Source organism: Lagopus muta, chromosome 13 (genome assembly GCF_023343835.1).
Source record: "Lagopus muta isolate bLagMut1 chromosome 13, bLagMut1 primary, whole genome shotgun sequence".
Lineage (NCBI taxonomy): Eukaryota > Metazoa > Chordata > Aves > Galliformes > Phasianidae > Lagopus > Lagopus muta.
In genome coordinates this window covers 3,776,214-3,802,330 of record NC_064445.1, presented here as the reverse complement: position 1 = coordinate 3,802,330, position 26,117 = coordinate 3,776,214, and the positions used below count along the sequence as shown (strand labels likewise).

The 26,117-nt window shown below is 48.0% G+C and overlaps 1 protein-coding gene across 1 annotated transcript in view; it reads left to right on the top strand.

Moving 5' to 3' along the window:
* The first annotated feature begins 2,431 nt into the window (after nucleotides 1–2,431).
* GPC4 (glypican 4) overlaps nucleotides 2,432–26,117 on the top strand; it is a 62,621-nt gene continuing 38,935 nt past the window's right edge. Inside the window, exon 1 of the mRNA XM_048959373.1 lies at nucleotides 2,432–2,611. Coding sequence (XP_048815330.1) covers nucleotides 2,443–2,611 — 169 coding nt within the window. The 5' untranslated portion in view covers nucleotides 2,432–2,442. The remainder of the gene's footprint in view (nucleotides 2,612–26,117) is intronic.

Here is a 26,117-nt window from a genome sequence, read left to right as displayed (position 1 = left end):
CTTTTTGCAACAAGCAGAATCCCCACATCCTCGTAACAGACGCCAGGTGACAGCTTTGTGCTGATTTCCTGCACCCCTGTGAAGGGTTTGCACCAATTCCTCCAGAGAGGATTTAAAGTTGTCTGTGCCATGACACGCTTGGTGTCCACCATCAGGATGCCTGTGCTGCAGGAGGGAGTCCCCAGGAGCTGCAGCTCTGCGTCCACAGCCTCAATTGCAGGGGGCCATGAGGTTTTGTGGGGCTGGGAAAGAAACACTGAGGCTGGTGGTGGAGACACAGCTGGAGGAGACCTTGAGGGAGGTAGGAAAGAGATGCAAGCGAGACTTTTTGCCCCGAAGAAAACCCACTCAACATCTTCTTAAAACTAAAATGGAAGTTTTCCCCTTCACTTTTCTCCTGGGAAACAGAGAGAAATGGGAAAGGGGAATGATTCAAGAAGTTTGGGGTGAAGAGGTCGGGGAGGTTTATTCTGCCAGAAGCGAAGAAACACTGCAGAATTAGAAAAAATCCAGTGAAAAATGTCCTTTTTTTTGAGAGAGAGAGGCCACTTTTCCATTCTTTTTAAACAACGTTTTTCATGAAAAATTTCAGGCACTCCCATTGTTTTGCTGCAGCCTTTGATTTAACTACTTGATGGAGCAGTCGACAAAACCCTCCGTGTTTTTCAGGAGGTTTCTTAAATCCTGCCGAGGTATGGGATTATGGGGAACAACAAATGGCAAAGCTGTCTCTAACCCCACAGACTTTCTCACTCTCGTTTTCTCTCTCTCTTTGGAATAAAAAATGCAGTGCTCCCCGCTGAGTTCTCTTTAAAATTCACATTGTCTCTTCAAATAAAGGCTGGGAGGGTGAGGTAGCACTTTGAAAACCAGAACTCGGTCATACATTGCAGGGCCACATCCCAGAGGATTATTCTCTCTCGGGACACTTTATAACTTCATGAGAACTTCAGGCCTGCCTCATCCCACCGGCCCCGTGCATGGCAGGGTGACTGTCCCCAAGCTTCTCCACCTGTATCAGCCTCCCCATCGTGGTGCCCTCTCACTTTTCCTCACTTTTTGGGGTGATTTCCAGTTGCACCCTGGAGCTGCTGGCCTGACTGCTGAAAGGTTTGTGAAGGACAGTTTGTGTTCCTGTAAGCAGTGGAAACCCTGTGCGTTCCACCGCTGGTCACCATGTGCTGGGGGGTGTCTGAAGGCCGCAGGTTCCTGTGTTGCCCCATGGCACATGTGGGGCCGCAGTTGGTTTGACTTGAGGAGCGCTGGGGGTCCTGGTGGTGGCGTGAGGGAGCTGAGTCCTCCCCCATCCCTTATCCTCTGCCAGAGAACCATTGAATCATTAAGGCTGAAAAACAGCTCTAAGATCCTCCAGTCCAACACTTACCACTGTGTCCCTCAACACAGCACGCGGCTAATGAGACACAGCTTAACGAGCTGCTTTTAGTAGTGGACCATCCTCACCTGGCCTTTAGCAAACCCTTAAGCAACACTGCAGCCTGCTGAAATTAGGATGGTGCCTGTCACTCTCACAGAACCACTTCTGTGATTCCCAGTGAGCAGCAGCAGGCAGCGGGGCTGGGCTGAAGCACGAGGTGTGCACACATGGGCTGCCCCCAGCATTCACCCAGCTGCCCTGCTCGTGTGTTTGCAGGGCTGTGAGCACATGGCTGAGCATCCAGCACATGTAGGTGCTGCTGCTGAGGCCTTCCTCCAGAAAACTCTTAGGGGAAAAAAAATAAAAAACAACCAAAAGAAAACCAACCAACGAATGTCAGTTTTGACGAGTGCTTCAAGCTCACCGTTCAAACCTGTCACAGCGATGTCAAAACTCATCGGCTTAGTGAATGTATTAAACCTGGAGCAGAGCCGCAGCATTTCCAGCTCCAGTTCAAAACGAACGGTCGCCTCCAGCCCGCACCGAGGGATTTCCTCCCCTCGGAGCCAGGTAGGGTCCCCGCAGCCCCGCTGGGAGGAGGCGGGTCCGGCCCGGGTCCGGGCGGCGGGGAAGATCTCCCGCTCGGGGCGAGCGTGCAGCCTCGGGTTGGGCTGCGAGCTCCGCTCCGCCTCTCTGAGCGGGTGGATCCCGGCTCCTGAGTTTCCCGGGGGCTGCAGAGGCTTGTCCCAGCCCTGCGCGATCCTGCTTGGCTGCCGCCCTCCCCGCCTCCCTCTCCCTCCTCCCTCTCCCTCCTCCTCCTCCTCCCTCTCCCTCCTCCTCCACCTCCTCCACCACCACCACCACCCCATGTGCTTCCTGCCGGGCCAAGTTTGCAGAGCGCCGCCGCACGCACGGCCCAGCGGAGCGGAGCCGCGGCGGAGAGGAGCGGGGTGCACGGCAGCGGGCGCGGCTCCTGCGCGGCGCGGGCTCGGCGGAGGGCCGGCTCCGGCTTCGGGCCGCGCTCCCCCGGCCGCGGCCCCGGCGGCCCCCCCCCGCCCTCCCGCACCATGCCGCGGCGGCGCGGCTCCCTGCCGCCCCTCGTCTGCACTTTAGCCGCCCTCAGCCTGCCGCTGCTTCTGGCCGCCGAGCCCCGCGCTAAAAGTTGCTCCGAAGTGCGGAGGCTCTACGCCGCCAAAGGCTTCAGCCAGAGCGAAGCGCCCAGCCACGAGATCAGCGGTGAGTCGGGGAGGATCGCGGCTCCTTTGTGCTCGGAGCCCCGCGCTCCGCCGGGCCGGGCTCCGCGGGGAGCGCTGCCTTCCCGCTGCCGGGCTGCGGCTCCGGATCCCGGTGCGGCTCCCCGAGCTCAGCCGGGCCGGGCCCGCGCCTGTTGCCGGCTCGCTCGCTCCCGCAGGCGGTGCTGCGGCCGCCGTTTTCCCCCCCCCGGAGCCGTCCCGGTACGGGCGGGCGAAGTCTCAGCGAAATGATTTCTTTTTCTTTCTTTCCTTTTTTTTTCTTTTTTTTCTCCTCCTTGGTTGTTTTCCCCCCCCCCCCCCCCCCATCCCGAGGTACTCGCGCATCCCGGGGACAGGAGTGCTCGCAGCCGGCAGCCGTAGGAAATGGTAGCTAATGTGCTCACACCCAAAACATTTTATTCTTTTTGTTTCATCCTTCGTCTCCCTCCCAGGGCTGCTGCTTTTATTTCCCCTTCTGAATGACCTACTGGACCGCATTCTCCGCGGAACAAAGGAAGTGCCTTTTTAGCTGGAATCCTCGGAGACCACCAAGGACTCCGGCTCATGCACTGCAATTTCGCACTACTTTTAACAATAACAAAAATGCATGACTGAATGGTTCAAAAATGTGGAGTGTTAGGGGCATTCATTTCAGTCTGGGACGCTGTCACAACACAGACAGACCCCAAGTAAATACCTTTAGATGGCGGATAGAGAAGTTGGGGGTAATCTTTAGCATTGGCGCTCCCTCCAGTTCCGCATACGTTATCCTTGAAACGATTTCAATCGGATGCACTTTTATATTGGCAGACTAATGGTTCTCTTTTCTCCCGTGACTGAGTGAAATTGAGGGCCCGTTCACTTCTCCAAGAAATATTTTAATGAGAAACGTCTGACCGGTTGCAGTTAAAACACTTTCTCCGCCCTCCCTGCTTTGGGAAGGTCTCTAATAAATGGGTTTATCTTTGATTTGAGGAGCTGGGCATGGGCAGGTTTCCTTGCACCCCCGGTGTCTGGAAGGTTTGTCCCAGTCCTTATCTCATAGAATGGTATTTAAGGTGATCTCTGGGGGATGTCAGATTGGATCCTCGTAGCAGTGCTCGTGAAGCTGACCTTTTGTAAGGAGGGCTCAGAGATGTGCAAGGAGCAAGGTAAGGTAAGGGGCTTTCTGCTGTGCCACGCTGAACACACCACCTGGGTTATGTCACTGTGCTGGGGATGTGGGAAAGCTGCAGCTGCAACAGGTCCTCTGCAGTTCTGTGTTAAAAGGCTTGGTGGAAGGCTCTAAATGCAGTGCACTGCGTGCTCCTTGAAAGTGCGACGTGCCTTGAATGCTGCTGCCCTTGGAGTTAAACCTTGTGTGGGGTGCAACACCTGCTGCAGTTTCATATTCCCCTGCAGATGCGGTGGTTTTGGTGTGTGTGGTGTTAAAAGGCTCCTGACCCCCCCCTTTGGGCTGCTCCTCAGCCATTGTATGCAAACGAAGAGGTGCTCACAGCTCATCCTGCTGCTTTGGGATTTGTGAGCACTGCCAGGTGTCTCCTGTGACCCTCATGGGGGCTGAGGTCTGACATGGGTACAGAAGGTCTGCAGTGCACATGGTGCCTCCAAAAATGAGTCATCAGCCAGACCTTTGGTCTCCATTGGTGATTCAGCTGAAGGCGATGTGCTCTGAGATGATGTGTGTGAGGGAAGGAGCCCAGCTCTGTTGGGTTCTGCTTTACGTTTCGGTGCTGGTTTGCTTGGCTGTGTGCTGCTCTCCCATCGTCCTGCAGAACTGCTTCAGATCACGGTGCACAGCCAGATTTCCTCGTGTGTCTCCAGAAAGGTGCCCTACAGGCTGTAGCAAACTGCTTTTTGTAGGGCTTCTCTGCTCTCAGAGCGGGGCTTACCCAGCCTACAGATCTGGTGGCCTTGAGTTGTCAACATGCAGCAGTGTGGGCAGAGACATCTCTGCAACGAGCTGTGTGACAGCAAGTGGGACATGTCCTCACTTGGTGGGTGCAGGAGTCCTTCTAGGACGTGGGGGCATCTCGTGTGGGTATTTCACCCTATTTATGTTCTTCCAGAGCAGCAGGTTTGTGCAACGCTGTGCTGCAATGGGCTGATGTTTTTTTTTTTTTTTTTATTTTATCCACGCCATTGCTGTTCTGGTTGGATTAAATGGGTATTCCTTGTGCATAATTACCTAGGAGTTCGAGTTAATGTTTATTTAGATTAGGTTTAGAATATGTAAATGGCAGGTATATCATGTATTTTAATTATATCTTGCCGATGTAAGTGGGCATTTCTGAAAGAAGCGCACAGCTGGTCAGCTGCTTGCTCCATGAGAGGTGTACAACCTGTTCTTTGTAGCAAGGAAAGCAGAGAAATTGTTTCCTTTCATTTAAAGCTGGTGTTGGAGGTGTAAAGAGATACCACCAGGAGGAATGTGCGCTGGGATTTTCCTAAGATGAGGTCTGTAGGAGCTTCTGCCCTATGGCCCTGTGATACTTTGTGTCACGGTGATGTGCGGTCTTGCTTCTGTTGCACTTAGAGCTGCCTGGTGTGGAGGGCTGGCATTGAGAGCATCTCTGTTGGTGTGGTATAGGAAGTGAATTGGTGGTGGGGATGGTGGCATCCCTGAGATCCCAGTGGGTGGCTGTGATTTAAAACCAAAAACCCAGCGTTCCTTTGAGCTGAGGCTCCTTCTTGATCCAAGGCATTGGACTCGTGGAAATCTCTTCCCTTTTCCTGCGAGCTGTAGGAAGGAGGTGTTTCTTTTCCCCAATAAAAAGGGAAAAAAGCTCTCTCTGATTGGTGGAAGGTATCATCTGTTAACCTGGGGGTGCCCTGTGGAGGTGTAATGTGTTCCCATCTCATCATTTCCTCGTGTGGAGGTTTTAGAGGAGTTCTTGAGGCAGATTTGGAAAACATTGGCTTTTAGGTGGCTGCAAGCAGGCAGAGCTCTGCAATCTTAGGAGCGATGCTTCTATTTCTCATTTAATCCAATCTCATGGAATAGGTGTGTCTGTTGGTGGTGCATGGGAGAGGTTCTTTTCCTTGAGGCTGAGGAATCACTTGGCCCCTCAGCTTTGGGCTTTTAGGATCTTGCCTGAATCTGCTGGAGGAGTGCCCTGCTGCCCTGTTGTCACCTGAGTGCTGTCACCACTGTGTCACCCAGCTGTGCCCTCCTGGGCAATGGAAACGCTGGGCTGTGGGCACTGGGGGGCTCTGGGGTAGGGACTGGCCCCAGGGAACACTGCATGCTCCTCATGCTCTGCCTACAGGTGTGCCTGGCTGCCTGATGGAGCCAGGACTGCTGTCTCCCACCCTGGGGTGCATTAATAAAACGATTGTCCATGGGCCGGGAGGAAACCGTCGGAGAACATCCTTGTGACGAGCTCAGAAAAGCAAATGAGCAAAACCCTGGATGTATTTTTAGCTGCTTTTAATGTCATCGAGCAACTGGGAGCAGCGGGGGGCAGCTGGCAGCGTGTGAGCACCGGCCTGGGAGCAGAGAGACTGCTGGAGATGGGGCAGAGAGAAGCCGGGGCTGCGCTGAGCTCCGGCAGCTTGCAGGGCTGCTCCGCTACAGCAGCACGTTGTGTCCTCGTGCACTGTGTGGTTACCGGCAACCGCGGTCCGGGCTGAGTGGGAGTATCGTTTTCCTTGGCAGATGCTTCATAGAAAGTTCTGTTTTTTCTGCCAGAATAAGCAGTCGTTACATTCCGTACGATTCATAGTCAAATGATTATCTATTGTTAAAATCGCCTTAATTATCAGATGTTTCCTTAGACGTGTAGCTGTTTGTTTTAAAGGCTGAATGGGAGTGTGTACACTGTGCAGCTCAGGCCTCCTGCACAATGTTTTTAGGACTGTTTTGTAATTTCAGGGAGATTTTCTGTGGCTTTCGTATGTCAACAGGCTTTTTATTCTCCCTGAGACTGCAGCAGAGCGAGGCGCCGGGCAGAGCTGCCGTGCTGTGGGATGCTGTGTCTCCCTGCACTGTGTGTGCATCCCTTCTGGGCTAGGAGCAGGGAATGCTTAGGCTGAAATGAGGCTGTGGGTGTGAGGTGACCCTGGTGGGAGAAGGTCTCAGATGAGTCTTTTTTTTTACTTTTCTTGGAGGTGTAGGTAGGCAATGATGGAGGCTGGAAGGGTCCCAGCAGGGTGCTGGTGTGTGTGGAGGTGGGGTGGGCAATGTGTTTGTCTCTGGGGTGCAGCCAGGGTTGTGTGTTGATGGAGAAGGTTTGGGCAGCACCATGGTGGAGAATCATGGTAGAATGGTAGGATCATTAAGGTTAGAAAGATGTCCAAGTCCAGCCCCAACCCACCTCACCGTGCTCATCCCCACATCCCTCAGTGCCACATCCCCACAGTTCTGGAACACCACCATGGTTGGTGACCCCACCACTCCCTGGAAAGCGCTGCTGTGTCTGCTGCAAAATCTTTCACCTCCTTCCAAAAAAGAGCGATCCTCGGGACTCAATTCCCTGCTTTTGTTCTGCTTGCCTTTTTTTTTTCCTTTTTCTTTTTCTTTTTTTTTTCCCCTTTCCAAGGAAGTCCTTGTTAACCAAAAAGCTCTGTGCCCCCCCTCCAGCTCCCGGGGGCGGGGGGCTGCCAGCGCTGGTCTCCGGGGCAATAACCTCCTCGCATTCCTCGCATTCCTTCTGCTTTCTCTTTCTTCTGAGATTATGAAGATAACTTCCTTCTCCCATTGCTAAGCAATGTGAGGGCTCAGGAAAACTCTTGAATTCTCGCCCCTGCTCCCTGAATTACCTTGTGAGCTCCCCTGTAGCAACCTCTTCCAGTCTGTTTGCTGGGTTTTGTGCATCTCTGGTAGGAAGCTGCTGCCTCCTTTATTGTTATTTTAAATTGCCAAGCATTTTAATTAAAGAAGAATGACTTTGTTAGGGGCTGCCTCACCTGCTTCCTAGTCTAAAGACTTTCCTTAGTGTTTCATGGACTACTTTCCCTTTCCAGCAGAGGTTTTGGGATGTCCATCCTTCTCTCATCTGCCCGGACCAAAGGATTTTGAGGGAACGTTTCTCTTAATGTTTCCAATTGAGGAGTTGAGAATTGTCTGGATTTTAAGCAAATTCAGATGGGAGCAAACAATGATGAAATGTTTAAAATATGTTTCAACATTTCTGTGGGAATAGGAACTGATCTTTTACGGGCCAGCTTTCAGGAGGTGAAAATATGTGGCCCATACACATTGTCGGCATTGTTGCTGCTTTTCTTCCTTCTTTTTTTTTTTCAAATACTCATAGGAAATTGGCTTTGGTAATTGAGTTTCTACAGAACCACAACATCCAATGGCTGTTCCTTTCCTGGGGTCACAGTTAGGTTAGTTTAAGTGCAGCGCAGGAGGTTTAACCTCTTGTGGTTTGTTGTGCTATTCTAGAAATTGCTGGTGATTTGGGGTGTGTGAGAGAAACAGCTTCATAGGAAAACCCCAAATGTCAGGGTGTCTGGATTTCAGAGAGATCCAGGTGCCTCATGGTGCCTTCGGAAGAGGCAGCCCAAGTCTTCATGGCCCATTGACTCTTCTTCAGAAAGAAGCTGGAGTAACTGTCTGTGTATTGTTTACCTACATTGACTTATAACATCCTCCTGCTTCAAAGCACCTCAGTTTTGGGTCCTGCAGATGCCAAGCTTGGTGCTGGGTCGCATCGCTCCGTGTGGCTGGCATCCCCAAAAACTCTTCTGGATTTGGGGATTTTTCTGGCAGAAAAGAGCCAGCTTTAAGAAATGATGCGTTGGGCCTGGAGCTTGGTAGCACTGACTGTTAGGTATAAAAATCCCCGTGCTGCAGGGTGTGATGACAGGCAATGATAAATCACTCTTGGCTGGTGCTGCAGATTTTAATAATGGTGTTTTAAGAAGATTACAAGGGTTTTAATACAAACTTTTTGCTTCTCTGGGCTGTCCATTTTGTTTCCCTTTCTGAAGAGCAGAGCTTGTTTGGATTTAATATAAGGATAGAGCCAGGATTTTACTGGTTGGAAACACTGCTTTTTGCTATTTCTACAAACACAAGGATCTTGTTGGAGTGCCTTTTAGCCATCTGGCTTCAGGGAGCTGCTTCACAAGGTGCCTTTTTGTTTGTTTGTCAGCTCAGAAGGTAACTTTGCCTCATGGAAAATGAAAGAGCAAACAGCTTCGCCCAGCTCCAGTGGGTGCTGTTACAAAGAAATTTCCCTGAGATAGGGTAAGGCTTTGTGTGATAGCAGTGAGGGGGGAAACAACCTCATGCACATATCCTGGGTTTCCTTGGTCCATTCCCATGAGAGGACAGGGCATCACTGTGATCAAAGGCACCAGAACAATTAGAAACCTGCTGCATGTGAATTCCCTTGCCAGGTGTGTGTGGGTATCTGGCTTTGCCTTTGCTCTGAGTTGTGTAAGGTTTATTATTATATTTTTTTTGTTCCCACTGAGGTTGCAGGAGGATAATGGGCTGTTTCTGTAGCTTGGGTCTGCCCTTTGCTGGGGCATGGGGGCAGCAGTGTGTGTCTGCAGACTGCTGGTGATGTGTGTTGGTGGTGCCAGGCAAGGTGTGCTCCTGTAGCACCTGCTGTGCACAGTGCTGGGGTGGCAGCAGGCCTGGGGACAGAACGAGGTGATGCTGGTCCCACGGCAGGGCACAAACCCCGTGTGCAGATAAGGGTAGAGCAGTGCTGCTGCTCATGTTTGGGCTGAAGGAAAGCAAACAAACTGAGTTTGGCTCCATGCAGGCACTTAGCTGTGGATGCCATGGGACCATGTGCTTTTCTTCTTACTGGGGGGAAAAAATGGCTTCGATAGCATCTGCTTGTGATTCAGTGCTGTTTACATAATAATTGTGGTTGGCTTTCATTAGCTCTCATAATGAGAGAGCTTTCCTTTAGCACAGTGACTAGTCAGTTTGGTTTCATAGCATCCCACTGTAGCCCAGAGGTGGTGTGGGGACCATAAATCTGGGCTGTGTCCACTCTGCAGGCACAGTGACACAGTCACAGCGCCTTACTGAAGCTTCTGAAAGAGCCAGGTAATGGTTTGGGTCATCTGGGCTTCTTCACACAGTGGGGTTTCAATCCATTTTGGGTGATTTCTCAGTGCAGTGTTTATGTTTGTACTAAGAACTGTTGGTTTTAGCTAGCGGTGAGGATGGAAATCCATCAACCTGCTTCCACCAGCAGAAAAACCCAGGGTCTGTTGTGCATTGGAAGCACCAATCTGCACCACTGAGGTTGTCTGGCATCCTGCCCATGCCAAGGGGGGGTCAGGACAGAATGATCTTCAAGGTTCCTTCCAACCCAAGCCGTGCTGTGATTCTGTGACACTCCTGGATTAGCTGGACGCCTCACCTTGGTGCAGCCGCCATGTTTGCTTTTCATGTGTGAGTGAAGGAAGGGTGGTGTTGGTGCACAGCCAGCGGCAGCTGCTGCTACCTGAGCAGCGGTGCTGGAAACTGCTGGGGGACACAGCCCAGCGCTGAGCTCTGTAAATAAATAATGCTGCTTGGCAGAGCACACAATAGCCCAAGTGCTGCCTTTTGACAAGGTTTGGGTCTGGGTGGTTTTTAACAGGGGCTGCGTTGTGAGAGAGGTGGCACCGTTCTCAGCCATGTGGCTTTGGGTGATTAGCGTGGGTTAATTGGAGAGCGGTGGCTTGGCGGGCAGGGGAGATGTGGCTGGTTGGAACAGCAGACGGATGGAGCTCGGGGCTGTTCTGCCCCATTGAACCCACCCTGCTGAAGAGATGCAGAGAGCAGAACTTTGCATAACTCTCTGCTCTGTTAAAGGCTCCTTTATAAGGGATTGCCAGAACAGCAGCCTTTTCAGCAGCAGAAACCTCCCTTACCGGGAAGGCTCCGTGCAGGAACTGGCACGCCTGGCTCCAGGGCTGGCGTTTTCCAGCAATCCTAAAGCTGCAGAGAGCTCAGCGAGCTCACCAGGAATAGTTGTGGTGAGGAAGGGTTAATTTCTAGGTATCAAAATATGCACAAAAGGTTAAATGGGACTTCCTCCTTGTCAGTGAATTACGGCTTTAAAATATTTGCATTCTTTCCTGAAAGATTTAGGAATAATTATATAGCACTCAGGGGCAAGGCATTGCCAGATAAACTTAACAACTCTATAATTTGTACTCGAGGCAGGGTTTCCTGTAAATGATAGCTTTGTTTAATTTTACAATACTGCTTCCAAATGTTTGCAGGTTATGAATTGCCAACCAAACTGGACCTGTGAATCTAGAAGGGTATTTGTTTGTTACTGAGGATGATCAAAGCTGCTGAATTAGGTGAAAACTTGGCATCTTCTTTAAAACGTTGAGGTATCCTCTCCCACGTGGGGTTGCTGGGGTGGGCAGCTGAGGGCACGGGGTGTGCAGCATTCCTGCTGCCTGCACCAGGGCCCTGAGCTGCTCGGGGTCCATTTCTTCCTCTGGGGTTGGGAAAGGAACGCCGCAGTTTCAGGACGCATACTTTATTTCCATTACTCAAAGCTGGAGTCATGCGTGGTTACAGCCAGAGACACTTCAGCAGCTCTGGGGATAACAAGATAGCTGACAGATTGGAATGCGGATTTATCAGGGGTAAAAACTGGCAAAATTCCTTATTTCTGATTCCTAAATAGAGCCTCCATGCTCTTGCTGCATGAGGCCACCACGAACTTTAACCCTTCATGTTGCCCCACCAATATGCACTGAGCTGCATCCATCCCTGTTTTCTGTGACTGCGTTGCTCGATCTCAGCTCGTGGGTGTTTTGTTTGGTTTGTTTTTTTAAACAGTGAATCTCTTCCAGAAATGTTTTCAATAGGTTTTTATTTTCAAGTGCAGGCCTTTTGCACCACACGAGTGGCTGAACGACCGCAGAATGTAAATTCTACTGTATATTGCCTTTGGACTGGCAGTTTGAAGTGCTGCAGGGCAGTTAACACAGCCATGAAATCTGCTTCCTTCGGGTTTGATTCATCTCCATTTCTTTTGGAGCAAATCACGTTACTGGCTTTGGTTGCATTTTGCTGTGGAGTCACTTTTCCCATGCCTTTGCTAAGATCTGTATGTTGCTGTGAGAAGCAGGTCATCTTCAACACTCTGGCTTCTTAGTGATACGTCTGTTTTAATATTCTGAGACACCAAGCAACGTCTTCTAGGGAAACAAATTAAGAACATCCAAGAGTTGAATAGTGTGGAATCCCTCGGTTATGGGAACTCGGTGCAGAAAAGAAGTCAAGCTCTTGAGCAGGAAAATTCCAGGTTAAAATTGAACCTGGGAGCATTCCTGAGGCACTGAGAGCAGCTGCCAGTGCAGCGCTGTGTCTGCAGGGCGGCTGTATTTGGAGCTGGTGGTTGCTGCTGTGGTTGTGTGTTTGTCTGCCCTAGAGGAGAACGAAGAAAATTTCACTTTTATTTCAAAAGGAAAGGATTGCTCAAGGATTGCAAAACACTTAGTTTTGGAAAAATGGCATTGTTTGGAAATAGCACGGGAACAGGAGAGGGGCTGCCTTTGGGTGCTTTTTGGCCCGCTTATCGCAGTTCATTCATGGCACAGGTCTGTCCCCACGAGGACACCCCTATGCATGGGATGCCATGTCTCAGCCCTGCCAGTCGCTTTATGCCAGCATTGGGCTGCTAAATGCCTCCCTGCTGTGGGATTTCTTGTCTTTCCTCCATTCTTTTCTTAGCTGCGAACATAGAGTGCTGTTGCCTCAGGTGGTGCCTGGGTAACAAAGCAGCCCTGGGGTGAAAGGAGGGAGATTCTCTCCCTTATTAAAAAGGACTGGGAAAAAATCCAGCTCTCATTGGCTGTCTCAGGATGGGTTAAGGGTGGTGCTGGCATTTATGTCCCTTTGCTTCACCAGCCCCTGATATGCAGGTAGGGGCATTTTCATAGAGTCACGAAGACTGGATAAGACTACTAAGATCCCCAAGTCCTACAACTGTGTCCCTCAGTGTCACATCTCCATCATTCTGGAACACCTCCATGGATGGTGACCCTGCCATCTCACTGGGCAGCCTGTGTCAATGCATTTGCACTCTTTCAGAGGAGAAATTTTTCCTAGTATCCAACCTATTTTGCTGTTGTTGAATCTCTTTGGGCTGCCCTGTGCTATTTGCCTTTCTGTGAGCGGACTTTGTGCTGCCTGGGACAGGGATGGCAGAGGTCTGTTTGCAGTTCCCCCTGCTGAGCCAGGCTGATCAGGGACATGCTTCAAAAACAAAATTGAACTTTTTTGATACCTGCCAGTAATAGCCCGAATGGAGATAAGATGCTGGCAGCTGGGCTGGTTATTTTCCTACCTCACTGGCCAGGAGTCCACTATGCTGCTGGTGCCACAGTTGTAGTAGTTTGGTAGTTACAGACAGGAGACCTTCCTTGGCAAGGTGTAACATTGATAGGATGAGAGGTAATGTCCTCAAGTTGCTCCATAGAAGGTTCAGGTTGGATATTAGGAAAAATTACTTCTCTGAAAGAGCAGTGATACATTGGCACAGGCTGCCCAGGGATGTGGTGGTGTCCTCCTCCCTGGAGGTGTTCCAGAATCATGGAGATGTGGCACTGAGGGACGTGGCTATGGGCATGGTGGGGTGGTTGAGCTAGATGATCTTGGGGTTTTTTCCAACTTCAATAATTCTATAATGGGGAAACCAGAAGGATGGGATTGTCTTAAGAAGTTGAAATGGTCTCCTGTGCTCTCCAGCCCTCCCTGTGGGCAGTTGTCTTCTGCATCCTCCATCTGGGACCTCCAAGTCCCTCCTGGGAGAATTTTGCTTGAAGAAAGCTGGTGGCAAAGAAGCTGGCTTACAAATTGTTGAAAGGATTTGAGAGCTATCTATGCTAATTGAGGAGGAGTGCTGGTGTGAACCCGCAGGCAGATAACACAGTGTTCACAGCTGCACGGGATGGCAGATAGGGCTCCATGGGGGAGGGAAGAGGGAATTTTTAATTCTGATATATCCTTATCTTAATCCTCTCTCCCACCCCCCTTCTCGCCTCTTGGATGGGTTAAAGCTCTCAAGGTTACCTTTTCCACAAATACAGATGGCTGCCTGATTCCAGGCTGGGGGAATACATGAGGGGTCTGTTCCACCAGCGAGATGGTTTTTGGACATAAGTCACATTATGTGGGCTGAGCACAGTGCGCTGCTTGTGTGAGCTGGGCGCCTTGGACAACAGATACCCGGGCAGTTAGAAAAGTAATGCTTGGTGCAAGTAGCAGCCAAGGGCTTAAAAACACATTTTTCAGGTGGAAAAAAAAAAAAAAAGCTTATTTACAAACTCTGCTGTGGTCTTTGCTCCGATGTGATTCATTTAAGGAGAGATGAAGCTGAGATGTGAGAGATGTGGGCAGTGCTTTGCATTGCCACCAGTGCTGGGGGCTGTGCTCTGGTCCCAGCACTTTTCCTCCATAACCATCACTAGGGACTGCCTGTGGTGGCACGGGGCTGCAGGGATGGCTTTATCCCATGGTGGCCCAGTTTCAGGACGTTTCAAAGGTCACCTTGTGTTTTTGGTGCGGGACTTCTTCCATCTCCATTGCGCTGCTTATTTGCCTTTCTCCCTGTAACATTTCGGGCTCAGCCATGTGTGGTTTGAAGGTTTGTCATATTTACACTAGCAGTTCAGCTGAAAAGCAGCTTTTCTTCCTGGGAAAAGCCAGGAACCACTAATGTGCAATCTTTGTGTATAAAGTTGCCTTTCTCTGCTTATAAACAGTGGCCCTAGGATGGATGTGCAGTGGACCTGTTTAGATTTAAATCTGACCCATCTCCTTGTTTTTTGTGCTGATTTTCCCTTTGAGGAAGATGTTCTTTCCTGCCTTTTGCCACTGAAAAAGGTGTGAGTTTTTAACCCATAAAGCTGAAGAGGTGAGTCCAATTGCAGCATCCTGCTGTAAATGGCAGTGTATCATCTTCCTTGCAGTGATTTCCCCATAATACACCAGTTGCTCAGAAACCTCCCTTGTAGCCTTCCTGCTGGTGACCCAGCCAGCTGGGTTGGATGAGAGCTGTGTTGTGGCACACCTCAAGGTGTAGTGGAGATGGTGAATGCTATAGTTGGTTTGTTTCTATAGAGGAAATGTGGTGTTTATGGCCATCTCTGGCCTGATGTTGTTGGTGAGTGGAGCAAGGCTGTAAGTCCTTGTGTCACTGAGTTAACTTGGGGTGAGTTTTGTTTCATTTGAGCTGTTGGCAATATGGAGAAATGGAATATGCTTGGACAAACACCCTCCCCTTTTAAGCTGGCTTGGATGCTCCTTGTAATGCTCTTGATGTGCCTCCTGCCAAAACAACACAGCTTTCTCAAGCTGGATCATGGGTTATGAGTATCTGAGAGATGCAGAGAGCCCATTGCATGTCATGGTAGCTACTGCTAGGCGTGACACCAGGAGAGGGTGAACTGCTCTGCATCCTTTGCAAGTGTAGCATCCCATCTGAAACACTGCGTCCAAAACCTGGACAAGCTGTAGGTCTGGTGTGCCACAGAGAGAGATGTTAGCTGGTGTTTGGGCTGAGAAGCTTGTCCTGTGCTGAGCTGAACTGGGGAAATAGCTGGGGAACAGAAGGCATGGAGTGAGTGCCTTACCTTCCCCTGGCTCGTGGAAAATGTCTCATGGAAAACATTCAGCTTGTAACTGAAGTTTCATTTCTGTCTGCCAGGACCTGCTCTTGGACTGAATGTTGTTTTCTAAGCAAATGGGGCTTTTTGGTCCTTGAAGCTGGAAAGACTGACTGCTGTACCGCCTTGCAGCCCTGGGAAACAGATAGCCATGAGCTGGTGAAGGCAGTTGTGTCTCAGGCTGAGCCTCGTGGTGAATAGCAGCTCTCCTGAGCTCTCTAAAGTTGTGGAACCCCCCCTAAAAATCTTATTTCTAGAGGAGCCACAACCCTTTCATTGCAGGCGCTGTTGTCTATATGTGTGCTTCCTCAGAGCTCTTTGGTCGCCCCTGTGCTGCAGACTACAAACTGAATGTTAAATGCTTCTTAAGAACCAGGCCATCTTGGAAGAAAGTATGGATGCAGAATACATCCGAGAAGAGTCAGCCTTTTGTGTATCTCTTTCCAGTGTCTCTTAACTTGCTATAAATTCTGAAGTTATCTGCACTGTTACTGTGCTTGGCAAACTCTGTAGGCAGGGGAAACGCTTATTCATGTGGATTTTAGATAGATGAATGTGGTTGTGAAGTAGCATTGACACATGGAAATGTTCGAGGATGGTTAGAGAAGAATCAGCTGTTTTGTGATAGCTCTGTGTCAGTTCCTTACTTTGAACGCCTTTGCACAACCCAGCTGTAACAAAGAGAAGATGGAGAAAGGGTATTTCTTTGGCTTAAAAGTTATTAAAGCAAAAACAAAAAAAAACCACCCACAAACCCAAAAACACGCACACTCAGTAAAAGTTTTGCACACATCAGAAACAAAGGCACCAACATTTGCTTGTCAGAGCTAATAAAGTGTGCTTAGATCTTAATTTTTCTGCTTGATTTCACAAAGTAATTGAAACTTCCTTTTTGCTGCAAGGTCTTCCCCCCCCTTCCCCCCCCTTTAAATAAGTATTCTTAAAAGAACGTCTTTTGGTCAGTGAGTTTATGGAATTTTTCTGGGAAGGCAGATGCAGTTTGAGCTCACTGAACAAGTGGTCAGAGCACACGGACAAATTGCTCATGTCTGTAAGTCGTCCCTCCAAGTTGAAAAACACCTAGGCCAAATAAACCTTGAACTAGAGGTTTTATAGGAGCTTTTGAGCACGTAAGTGAAGCTTTTGTAATCACAGCGATCTGATAAAAGCTTAAAAACCAGGAGTCCTGTAAAGAAAAGAGTAGTTGGAGCTGAGGTGATTAAACCCACATCTGGTAAAGCGTGTTTGCTGCCTCTTGGTGACCTGCACAAGAGGTGGATAATTCAGCTTGAGGGGTGAGGGTACCGAAGAGATGCCATGCTGTGGGCACGTGGCCATCCAGCGCCCAAGAAAGCTCATTTAAGATCAAAGCAGTGGCTTTTGGAGGAGGAACAAAGCCTTTGTCACAGTGAGGGAAGGCTGTGGCCATGCTTTAGGAGCTGGCAGGCTCCTCATCATTCAGTTTGAGTACGCAGATCGCATGAACGTTGTGCATCACCTCCCAGCAAGCGTGGCATGTTGGGTTTTGGAGGTTAGAATAGGGAAGGTCCGCCAAACTGAAAGCAAACAAACAGCAAAGACAAAAAAAGAAACACAAAACAGCGAACCCAAACCCACAAATAGAAAACAGACCTTCCAGATTGATTGGCTCAGATTTATTTGAAGTACCACAAGTTAGCATCGTCGCTCCTCTGGGGTGTGTCTCCACTTGGGCAATATGTTAACCATGTGGTATCCAGGAAAATCTTCTCACAAGGAACTGTATGGGTTTGGTGTTTTTTTTTTTTCCTTTCTTTTTTTGCTTTTTTTTGTTTTGTTTTATTTTTAATTTTTCTTGTTCTTGCCTTAAGCTTTGAATGGGAAGGATTAGGGCAGCCTGTGAGGGCTAATTTGCAGTCTTGACATGCGGGTGCTGTTCGTGAAGGAATTGTGCTCTGTGAGACTTCAGTTTCAGAGAGGCTTTTCCTTGGGCATGTTGAAGAGTGCTGAGTGTTTGCTGTAACTTCTCAGGCACGTTACTGTTAACTTTTTTCCATGTCCCCCCTGGAAGCAGATTTAAGAATAATGATGCACTTACTGGCTTCAGGAGGAGAGCTGCTGATAAGGTCTAATTTTACTTTTGGTTCTCAGGGTGTTTGGGCTGGAACGTGCTTCCTACCTGCAGCAATAGCTCAGTAAAGCAGCTGTAATACTGATTTCACAGTACCGGCTGAAACACCAGAAAGCCCCCAGTTGGAGTAATTACAGCTTCAGCCTATTAACAGCTGGCCACTAATGGTTGGGTCTAAATGCCTAGACTGTGCTTGAAATTTTTAAGCTGAATCCCCTGCATGACATTTTATAGCAAGAATGCCTCCCAAGGAAAAGCAATACCTTCTCAGTGTTTTTGCCTCTCGTTTTTGGGATGGAGCATTGGGTCGTGCTGACACCATCTCGTGCATTTGTGCTATCAAAGCTGTGGAAGTTCCCTGCTGCTCGGGCAGCCCAGTTCTGATGTTCTCTCCCATCCCAGCGTGTTGTTTATCTTTGACCAGCGGCTTGGATAAACTTCCAAAATAAATTAATGTAGCAGCCCCGCTCTCCTCTGGCAGAGTGACTCAAATGTTATGCATATGAAAGCAGCTAGACTTCAAACGCTTCCCTTGGACCAAGTTTTCATAGTTGTCTCCTACAGTGGCAAAGGAGAACGTTTCCTTGAAGCAAATCTTTATATATATATTTTTTTAATCCTCCCTGCCTTCGGTTTTCATTTACCTCTGCCCTGTGCTCTCAGCTCACACCTGCCTTTCTGATTCAGAAGCAATCAGTGACGATCACTCAGTCTGCTGGCATTGCAGCCCTTGGGCTCGGGTCGGACCCAGGGGTCAGGCTGCGGGCGGAGGAGGCTGAGCCTCCTGCTCTCAGACAGCGCTTGCTTGCACGAAGGAATGCGGTAACAGGATTTAAAGGAAACATACAGAACTAACGAGGATTAAGGCTAATTGTCTGCCCCATTCTGCGAGGGGGTGGAAGGATGTGGCCAAATGGGGAGCGATGCAAGGGGAAAATTCAGTGGTTACGGTCTCTTCGTGGAGGATGTGCGTAGGTTTGGTTGGTTTGTGCTCTGTGTGAAGGAATGGAAAGTAGAGGATTGGAAAAAAATAAAGGGGTAGTTCTTCCTTCTTAAAGGCTTTGAGTGTGTTGGAGCAGGCATTTCTGCAGTTGCTGGTAAATGTACTCCAAATGGGTGGTTCTCACCATGTCTGGGTTCTGTTTCAGCTGGCGTTGCTCTGTGCAGGGAGGTGACATCCCTGCCTGCCTCAGCTGGTGCCGATAGGATGGGCTGATGGACCCTGTATGCCTGTGAGTTCATTCTGAGAAACGTCATCATGGTGTCAGAGATGTTTTGGAGACCTTACTTCCCCTAGCAGCTTAGGATGGGGGCTCTGGTCTTGTAGAGGCCACTGGTTTCTCTTGGTTTGAATAAGGCGGGATTTGCAAGTGGAGGTGGGCAGCATTCCCTAAGTGCATTTATTCTTCTTTGGTCCTTGGACTTCAACCATTTTGGACAGAAGTGCTCTAAGCTCATCATTTGGACTTCTTTGAAGCCTTCTGATGGATGAGGTAGATGAGTGGCAGCAGGGGAGAGTGCCCCATTTCCTAGCATGGGGCAGTTGTTAGGTTATAGCTGGGCTTGACTATACTTCAAGCCTTAAAACATTTTGTCTTTTTGTTTTTATTTTCCCCAAGAAAACGAATGATGCTTCTGCAGACAGAGGAGATGGAGTGTTTCTCCTGGATGCAGAGCTTTTTATCACTTTTTTTTCCCTGGCAAGGATGGTGCTGGTTACTGAGGTGGAGGTGGTCAATGGCGCATGGGTCGCTCCATGTCTCTAGCAACTTTTGGTTGGCCCTGGCTCTGTGCAGAGCCTCTGCTCGCCTTTGCTGTCCTCCTTACCCCAAAACAGCCCTGTGAAAGGCAGGAGGAAGGAGTGCATCCTCATGGATGGAGAGCATCATCCTGCCACTGTGTGGGGATTTTGGATTTGTATATGGTCCTTCAGTGCTATGCTGTGCAATTGATGTGAGGGTGTTTTTTTGTCTTCTTCCAAAAAAAGTCTATCCCAGAATGGCAGCAAGTTCTGCAGTGTCTATTGTAGGTCTTGAAATTCTGAATGATCTTTGTGGAAGTTAATTAACCTTTTTCCAATTTATAGATTATGCAATTGTTTGTATCAAGTCCAGTTTTAAGTCAAAAACAGGAAATGGTGGCTGAATTTCACGAACTCTGTTTTTTTGCTTAAGGGATTAAAAACATCTTTATAATTTGGAGCTTTCTTAGGTTTTTGCTTGTGTTAAAGCTGCTGGCTCCCATACTGTTATCACTTCCATTCCTCTTGGTGCAATTCAACACATGGACACGGTGGCTGCATTTTGGGCAACGATGCATGCTTGTTCTGCTTTCGCAAACAGCAACCCTTTGCTTCTTTTGAGCTTCTCTGTGGCACCCAAGGGTGTAGGGGGCTGACCACAGGGGCACAACACTGCTGGAGCTGAGCTGAGCCAGCAGATGACCGTGCTGCTGGCACAGCCCAGGTTGGGTGCATCTCACAAGAAGCCACTGTGTGATTCTGAAGCGTGGTTTTGTGCATCGAAGCTGGAATCAAATATGTTTATAAAGAGAAGAAAAAAACCAACCCTTTCTGTTGGTGCCCGGTATGTTGCTGTTCTCTGCTGCCTGCGCGTGTGTGGTGCTGTGCTGTGAGTGGTGAGCATCCCGGGAGGTGCGTGCCGGTGGGTCTGGATGATGAGGGAGGAAAGGAGCTGGAAGTGTCACGGGAAAACGTTGTTAGGAATGAAAAATATTCCAGTTCACATAACGGTGTCTGTGGCAGAATCCGTTTGGGTTAAAAAGCTGCCCTTTTGGCAAATATCCCAAAGCTTTATGGAAAAAAACAAACGAGCAGTTTTTTGGCTTTGTTTGCTTTCTTGCTGGGGAATTTAAGGAAAAAATGAAAAGTCTTACAAAGAAAGTAACTGTCTCCCAGCCAGATCTCTTCTATTTACTGTTCCTTGCGCCTGAGGCTTCAGTAATTCTGTGTATTTGCTGTTCCAAATGGATTTTCTTTCCCCTTTAATTGCATGAAATTATACTCACTGGGGTGATGGTTTTCTGTTTGTTCGCTTTGTTTTTTGGGGGGATGATGGTGGTGGAGTGCATGTTATCCCTGTAAAATCCGCCAGACAAGTTCTGTTGTATTCTAAAGTCTGATTGCTGACTGTATGCAGGCTTTTAATTGGGTTTTATCGTGACTGCTTTATTTTTGGTTTTCAGTGTACCCAGCATTACTGTTACAAGTATGCTGGTGGAGGGACAGGGACAGCCCTGGGGATGGATCTTCTGTGCACTGTGTGCATCATTCTCCTTGTCTGAGAAGTAAACAAGCAAACAAAAAAGCCAACCACAAGAGCAACAAAAAAAGAATAATTTTCATCACAAATTGCCCGCTGTTTCTCACTTAAGGCACGTATGCAGAGGCACATTATGAAAACAATTTCATGCCTAAGGAATTCAGTGATAATAAGGAGAATTTGCATTTCCCAGATTCTCCCTCAACAGTGTGAAGTGGGGTTTTTTGGTTTTGTTTTTTAATTAAGAAACAATTCTTGGTTTTCATTGAAGGTTTCTGTTTTAGCTGGAGCCAGGGAGAATCCTCCAGTTGAGCAGTGCTGTTTTGCTCTCCAGGCTTACTTAAATACTATGCTTAATTATGTACTTTTTCTTCTTGCCTTATTTGTATATTCAGGTCTTTGTGTGGTTTCTCTCCCTTTTGATGTCTGCAGAAATGCATTATCTTCATCTGTCTGGTTTACGTTTGGTGTGCCACTAATTGACTCAATATCCTGTTTGTGGAAATGAAAGCGCTCTATCACAGCAGAGTTTGCCAGGGTGTAAAACCTTGCAGCATTCGGGCCACCCTGCCTGGGAGGGAGTCAGTGTGGAAATGAAACAACAATGATGTTATTCCTCAGGTCAGCAGGTTTCTTGGAGACAACTGGAGGGCTCGCTGATGGCGCTGGTGCAGGGCTGGAGCCTTCTGGAGCCTCCATAGCTACACCTAGGGCCTCACTCTTGCCCAAAGCAAGGTTAATTCTTGGTGTTTTGGGGGCAGATGAGGTGGGAAATAGGCTTTCATCTTGTTTTGGTTTTAAGAACTGTATTAAGAGCCTGGGATTCCCTGAAATCACTCACGTTGGCTTCACTGTTGGCTTAGGCTTGGGTTCTTCCTGAACGACCCTGTGATTAATTTAATACCAATTACTCAGGTGCAATTGGCAAGAGGTGCTGGCTTCAAGTTGTGCCAGGGGAGGTTCTGGTTGGATGTTAGGAAAAAATTCTCCTCAGAAGCACTGGCACAGGGCTGCACAGGGACTGGTGGGGTCACCATCACTGGAGGTGCTCCAGAACTGTGGAGATGTGGCACTGAGGGATGTGGTTATGGGCATGGTGGGGGTGGGTTGAGGTTGGACTTGGTGATTTTGGAGGTCTTTTCCAATCTTAATGATACTATGCTTCAGGACTATGCTTCTTTGGCCAGAAGACGAGTATGACCATCAACATTTGGTCTCAAACGGCTGGAAGGCAAGGGACCTCTTTCTGTCCTAGGTTGCTCTTTCCTGAACAAAAATCAAGGCTCCTAATGTGCATTTGGCTTAATGTGCACACATACGCATAAATCTCTCTTGTTCTTTTCGGTCCCTGGCCCTCTTGGCAGTAAATTTGCAAACCTGAAGCTTTCAGCAAAGCAAAATGGAAAAATAAAAGCCAGACAGACCTTGGTTGTGTACGATATTTTAAGTAACTGTAGGTACGCGCGGTGGAAATAATTAGAATTATTTGTTGTGTTGAAGGGAGGTATGTCGACGAGGTATTGTGTGTGCTGGCATTCCCCACGCCTGCGAGATGGATTAGCAGCTGAGTTAACAGATGCAGTAAAGCTTGACCGAAAATAGTTCACTGTTGTTAAGCATGGGTGAAAGGGCTTTGGTTTGGGTATCAAAGAGTGTGTTTTGACTGCTTGACAAGTTTGCAAGAAGAAAAAAAAATCATTTCAATATTATAAGCTTTCTCTGTGAGTCTGGGGAATTTTTCTGTGCCATTAGAGTAATCAGCAAAAAAACTGAAACACGCATTGATTAATAACCTAAGTGGAAACGCATAGGAAACAAGTGGCTTTAATATTAATAAGGCAAATAAACCATTTATATAAAACGGTTGCTAATTGAGTGGGATGTAAAATACACTGCACATTGGCATGCACTGCCAAATTGCTCTACTTCCATAACCAGCTCTCATAGATGACTGTGCATGAGGATTGCTTCTGGTTTAAAAACTGCTGGGTGGCTGGAAGACAGGGCAGACATTGCAGCTACAATGTTTGGATGGATAGAGGGCTCCTGGCGTTGTGAAAGGGCTCGATGTGGAAGATGTGGGGAGGTGGCTGCATGCAGCACTTCTGATTGAAGTGTGAAAGCTGTGTTTGAAACTGTGACTTGGAATGGAAATAGCACCATGTGCTCAGGAGCATCAAGGAGATGTGGTCTGTTGGTCCCAGCCTGGACAGACCCGCTCAGAAGTTTCTCATTCTGTAGCCCTTGGCGGATGCGTTGCCTCTGTTAGCAGAATCTCAATGCTGTTTTACATCTCTTCCTTCCTGGCACGCGACCATCTCTGCAGGAGTATTCTCCATAGGAAAATAAACACAAGTGCCAAAGCAGCACTGCCTTAAAGCAAGCAGTGAAGTCTGACCAACTGGTGGAAGAGGAAAGCACAGATAAGAGCCATCCACTCAAAATTCAAGTTTGCTGCTTATACCAGGCACCAAGTGTGCCTTCAAACATTGTTCGTATGTGAGACAGCCTAGGAGAGGGCAGCAGGGTTGCTCTGGGCATCAGGCATTGCCCAGAGCAGGACTTTTTCCTCCTTTTACTGTTTGAAACTTAGTATAATTTCACCTAAAAATATTGCTGTGACTAGATGCTATCCACGTTTGTGTAGCACTTTTTATGAGCAAATATCTAAAAGCGTCACAAGCAGTGATGGGAGCAGCACACCCCTTCTTGTGTGGCTGTGCTGACAGCTCACAGGCGTTATGGGCTGTTCTGCAGGTGCTGAGCATCCCCTGCTCCTGTAGCCAGGAAAACTGGGAGGTTTCTGGTACTTTGGGTGCAATTAGAGGTGGTCAGGTTGGATGGATGGTTCGATAGCCTTGTCTTTCTCCGTGACTCCACAGGAGACGATCACGGTCTCACATTTTTCTTTATTCTTTTTGTTCCTTGTTAAAGTAGGGCTGGAGCAGCAGAGCTGTGCTCAAGGGTGATGCTAGTATTTCTTGTCATCTTTGTTGGGGGTTTTGTAAAGCCTCTGTAGCATGTCAATTATATATGATGGGTGGAAGCCTAATATTCTGTGATAATTAGAATGTAAGTCTAGTGTGAAATCGGATTAGAGTCCGGCATTACAGTCCAGGATTCCTTTTGTAGTAGATTCAGAGGAAGTCATAAAGCTCTTTTAAAGATGACACGAGCTGATGTGTACCAGAGGGGCAGTGGTGGGGTGTGAGCTGAGATGCTGGTGGCCCTGTGTGTCCCTCCTGGAGGTGAGCAGGGAAGGCTCCAAATGCTCCACCAGCCTGGGTTTTCACACACAGGAGCCAAGTCCAACAGTAACATCTCTGACCATAAAGTGCTTTTGGCTCCTTGACTGAGCTTCAATGAAGGGCTAGACTGTGCACAGGAGACTTTTCAAGAGGTAACACCCCTCTGCCTCCCAGTTAATGGCTTCTGAAAGTTGCTTTTGCAGCCAGAAGTACTTGGTCAGGGCAACAAGGAGCAGGGTGGGAATGGCATGTTTAGCCTGGAAGTCCAGAAACAACATTTTGAAAAGGTCTTGGAAAATTGTTTGGTGAAGGGAGCTGCTTTTCAAGATAATGGAGCCCCTGAGTTCGTACTGCACAGTTACTCATTTGATGAAAACATGTTTTCCAACATGTTGCGTAATAGTTGCTTGATTTGGAAGAAACTTCGTGTGCCTAGAGCCTGCTAAATGTGGTATTTCTATAATGGCTTAAATAATAAGTTTGCAAGATTACCTTTCTGAGCACATTTCCTTAGATCTGCAGACGGTGACATGGTGTACTGTTGCATTTCTGTCTTTAACCATTCCATTCCCCAGAGGTGTATTGCTAACTAGCTAAGGAGCAAGCTTCTCTTCTAGTTTTGGTCCATTGCTCTTCTCTCTCTCTATATATGTGTGTAGTATAAAATAGATATAACGTCTTGCTGTGACAGGCTATGGAAAAGATCTGCCACAAGTCCTTGACAAGTTGCAGGTATGGTGTACATGTGCAGTCGATATTTAGAGTAGTTCTCTGCTACTTAAGCTCTTTTTGCCACACAGCCCCCAGTGTGATGATTGCAAACAATTCAATAAAAGCGTAACTTGAAAGGAAGCTGTGGCAGAGTTATATTTTGCTGGGCTCATATGGTGATAAATTACAAAAGCTGCAGAGTCTTTAACACTCAACAGTAGATGAAGGGTTGCCTTGTATGGGCATTGTTTGATGAGTATCAACTTGAGAAATAATTATTGCCAAATGTGTCCTTGACAGTGAGCACACACAATGAGTGTTCTTTATGTAATATACATAAACATTAGATGTCTGCTTAAGTGGGCCTAAATACCTAGTTTTTCACTCCTGTCTTTAGAGGAGCTCTGGCTGCCAGCAGGAGGACCTAGGAGTGGTGTCTTGGTCTGAACTCCAGGTTGCTGTGCTCTGGGTCAAACTAGCACATGGGAATGAGCCCTGTGTATGGGTATGAGTGCTTCCCAAGCAGAGAAAGCAGAGAGCCCTATGAGCTGGTGTGAAGCGAGAGCTAGAAATGAGATGCCTCACAAGGTACCAGTGCCTGATGTTTCATTCAGTCAGCGATATGGAGGTGCTAAGGGACAACCCTCCCCATGGGAAACATGGGCTTCAGTGATGTCTCAGTGGCATCTTCCATTGTGGCATAGTAAAGCTTCAATAAAAGCAGCCCGCAGTCTTAAACTTTCATTTTTTTGTTTTTTGGTTTTTGTTTTTTAACCACGGAGTAACACAGTGCATCCTGCCCTGCATTAGCACTCAGTGGCAGGAGCTCCTCAGCTCCAGACAGAGCTAATTCTTGATCACAAGCCAAGACCACATAGTGCTGACATGACCGAGAAATATCTTCCATAATTAGATTGCTTGGTCATTCATTTTTGAACGCCTGAGTTGCGTTCTGGAGAGTAATTTGTTAATGATCAACCAAATAGTAAATCAGGCTTGTGCAGATCCTATCAGTACTATTCCCCTTGCCTGGCTTTGCAGTGTGTACTGGAGAAGCACCGTGCAAATCTGAGACAAAAGGGATTAAAGAGAGACGTTTTTGCTTTGAAATGTTAGCTCCTGATTCAGTACTCTGAAATATAAAACAAAGTAATTCTTTTTCGGAGGCAGATCAACATTAGGTTTATTTATAACCTCCCAGGCAAAAGTTGTTACAATGGTGAATAAGCAGCAGGTTAATCTAATAGAAAAAGGCGTTGTCAGATAGGCGAGATGTTAACTTCAGTTTAGTAGTGTAAACAGATACAAAAACATTCCTTGTATTTGTGAAATACGCTGGGCTTTTAATGGATTTTAATGTTGTTTTTTTTTTAATCGATCAATAAATTGCGGTAGTTGTTAAGACATCACTGCTGTGAGGATCCCAAGGCATTTGTGGACAACTTCAGAAGTGTCTCTGAAGTGCAGTGAGGAAAAGAAATCCCGCTGACAGTAGACTTGAGCTTGCCAAGTAGGGTAGAGGTTTGCCCTTCCAACACAAAAGAATTACAAGTATGTGAATCGTAATCA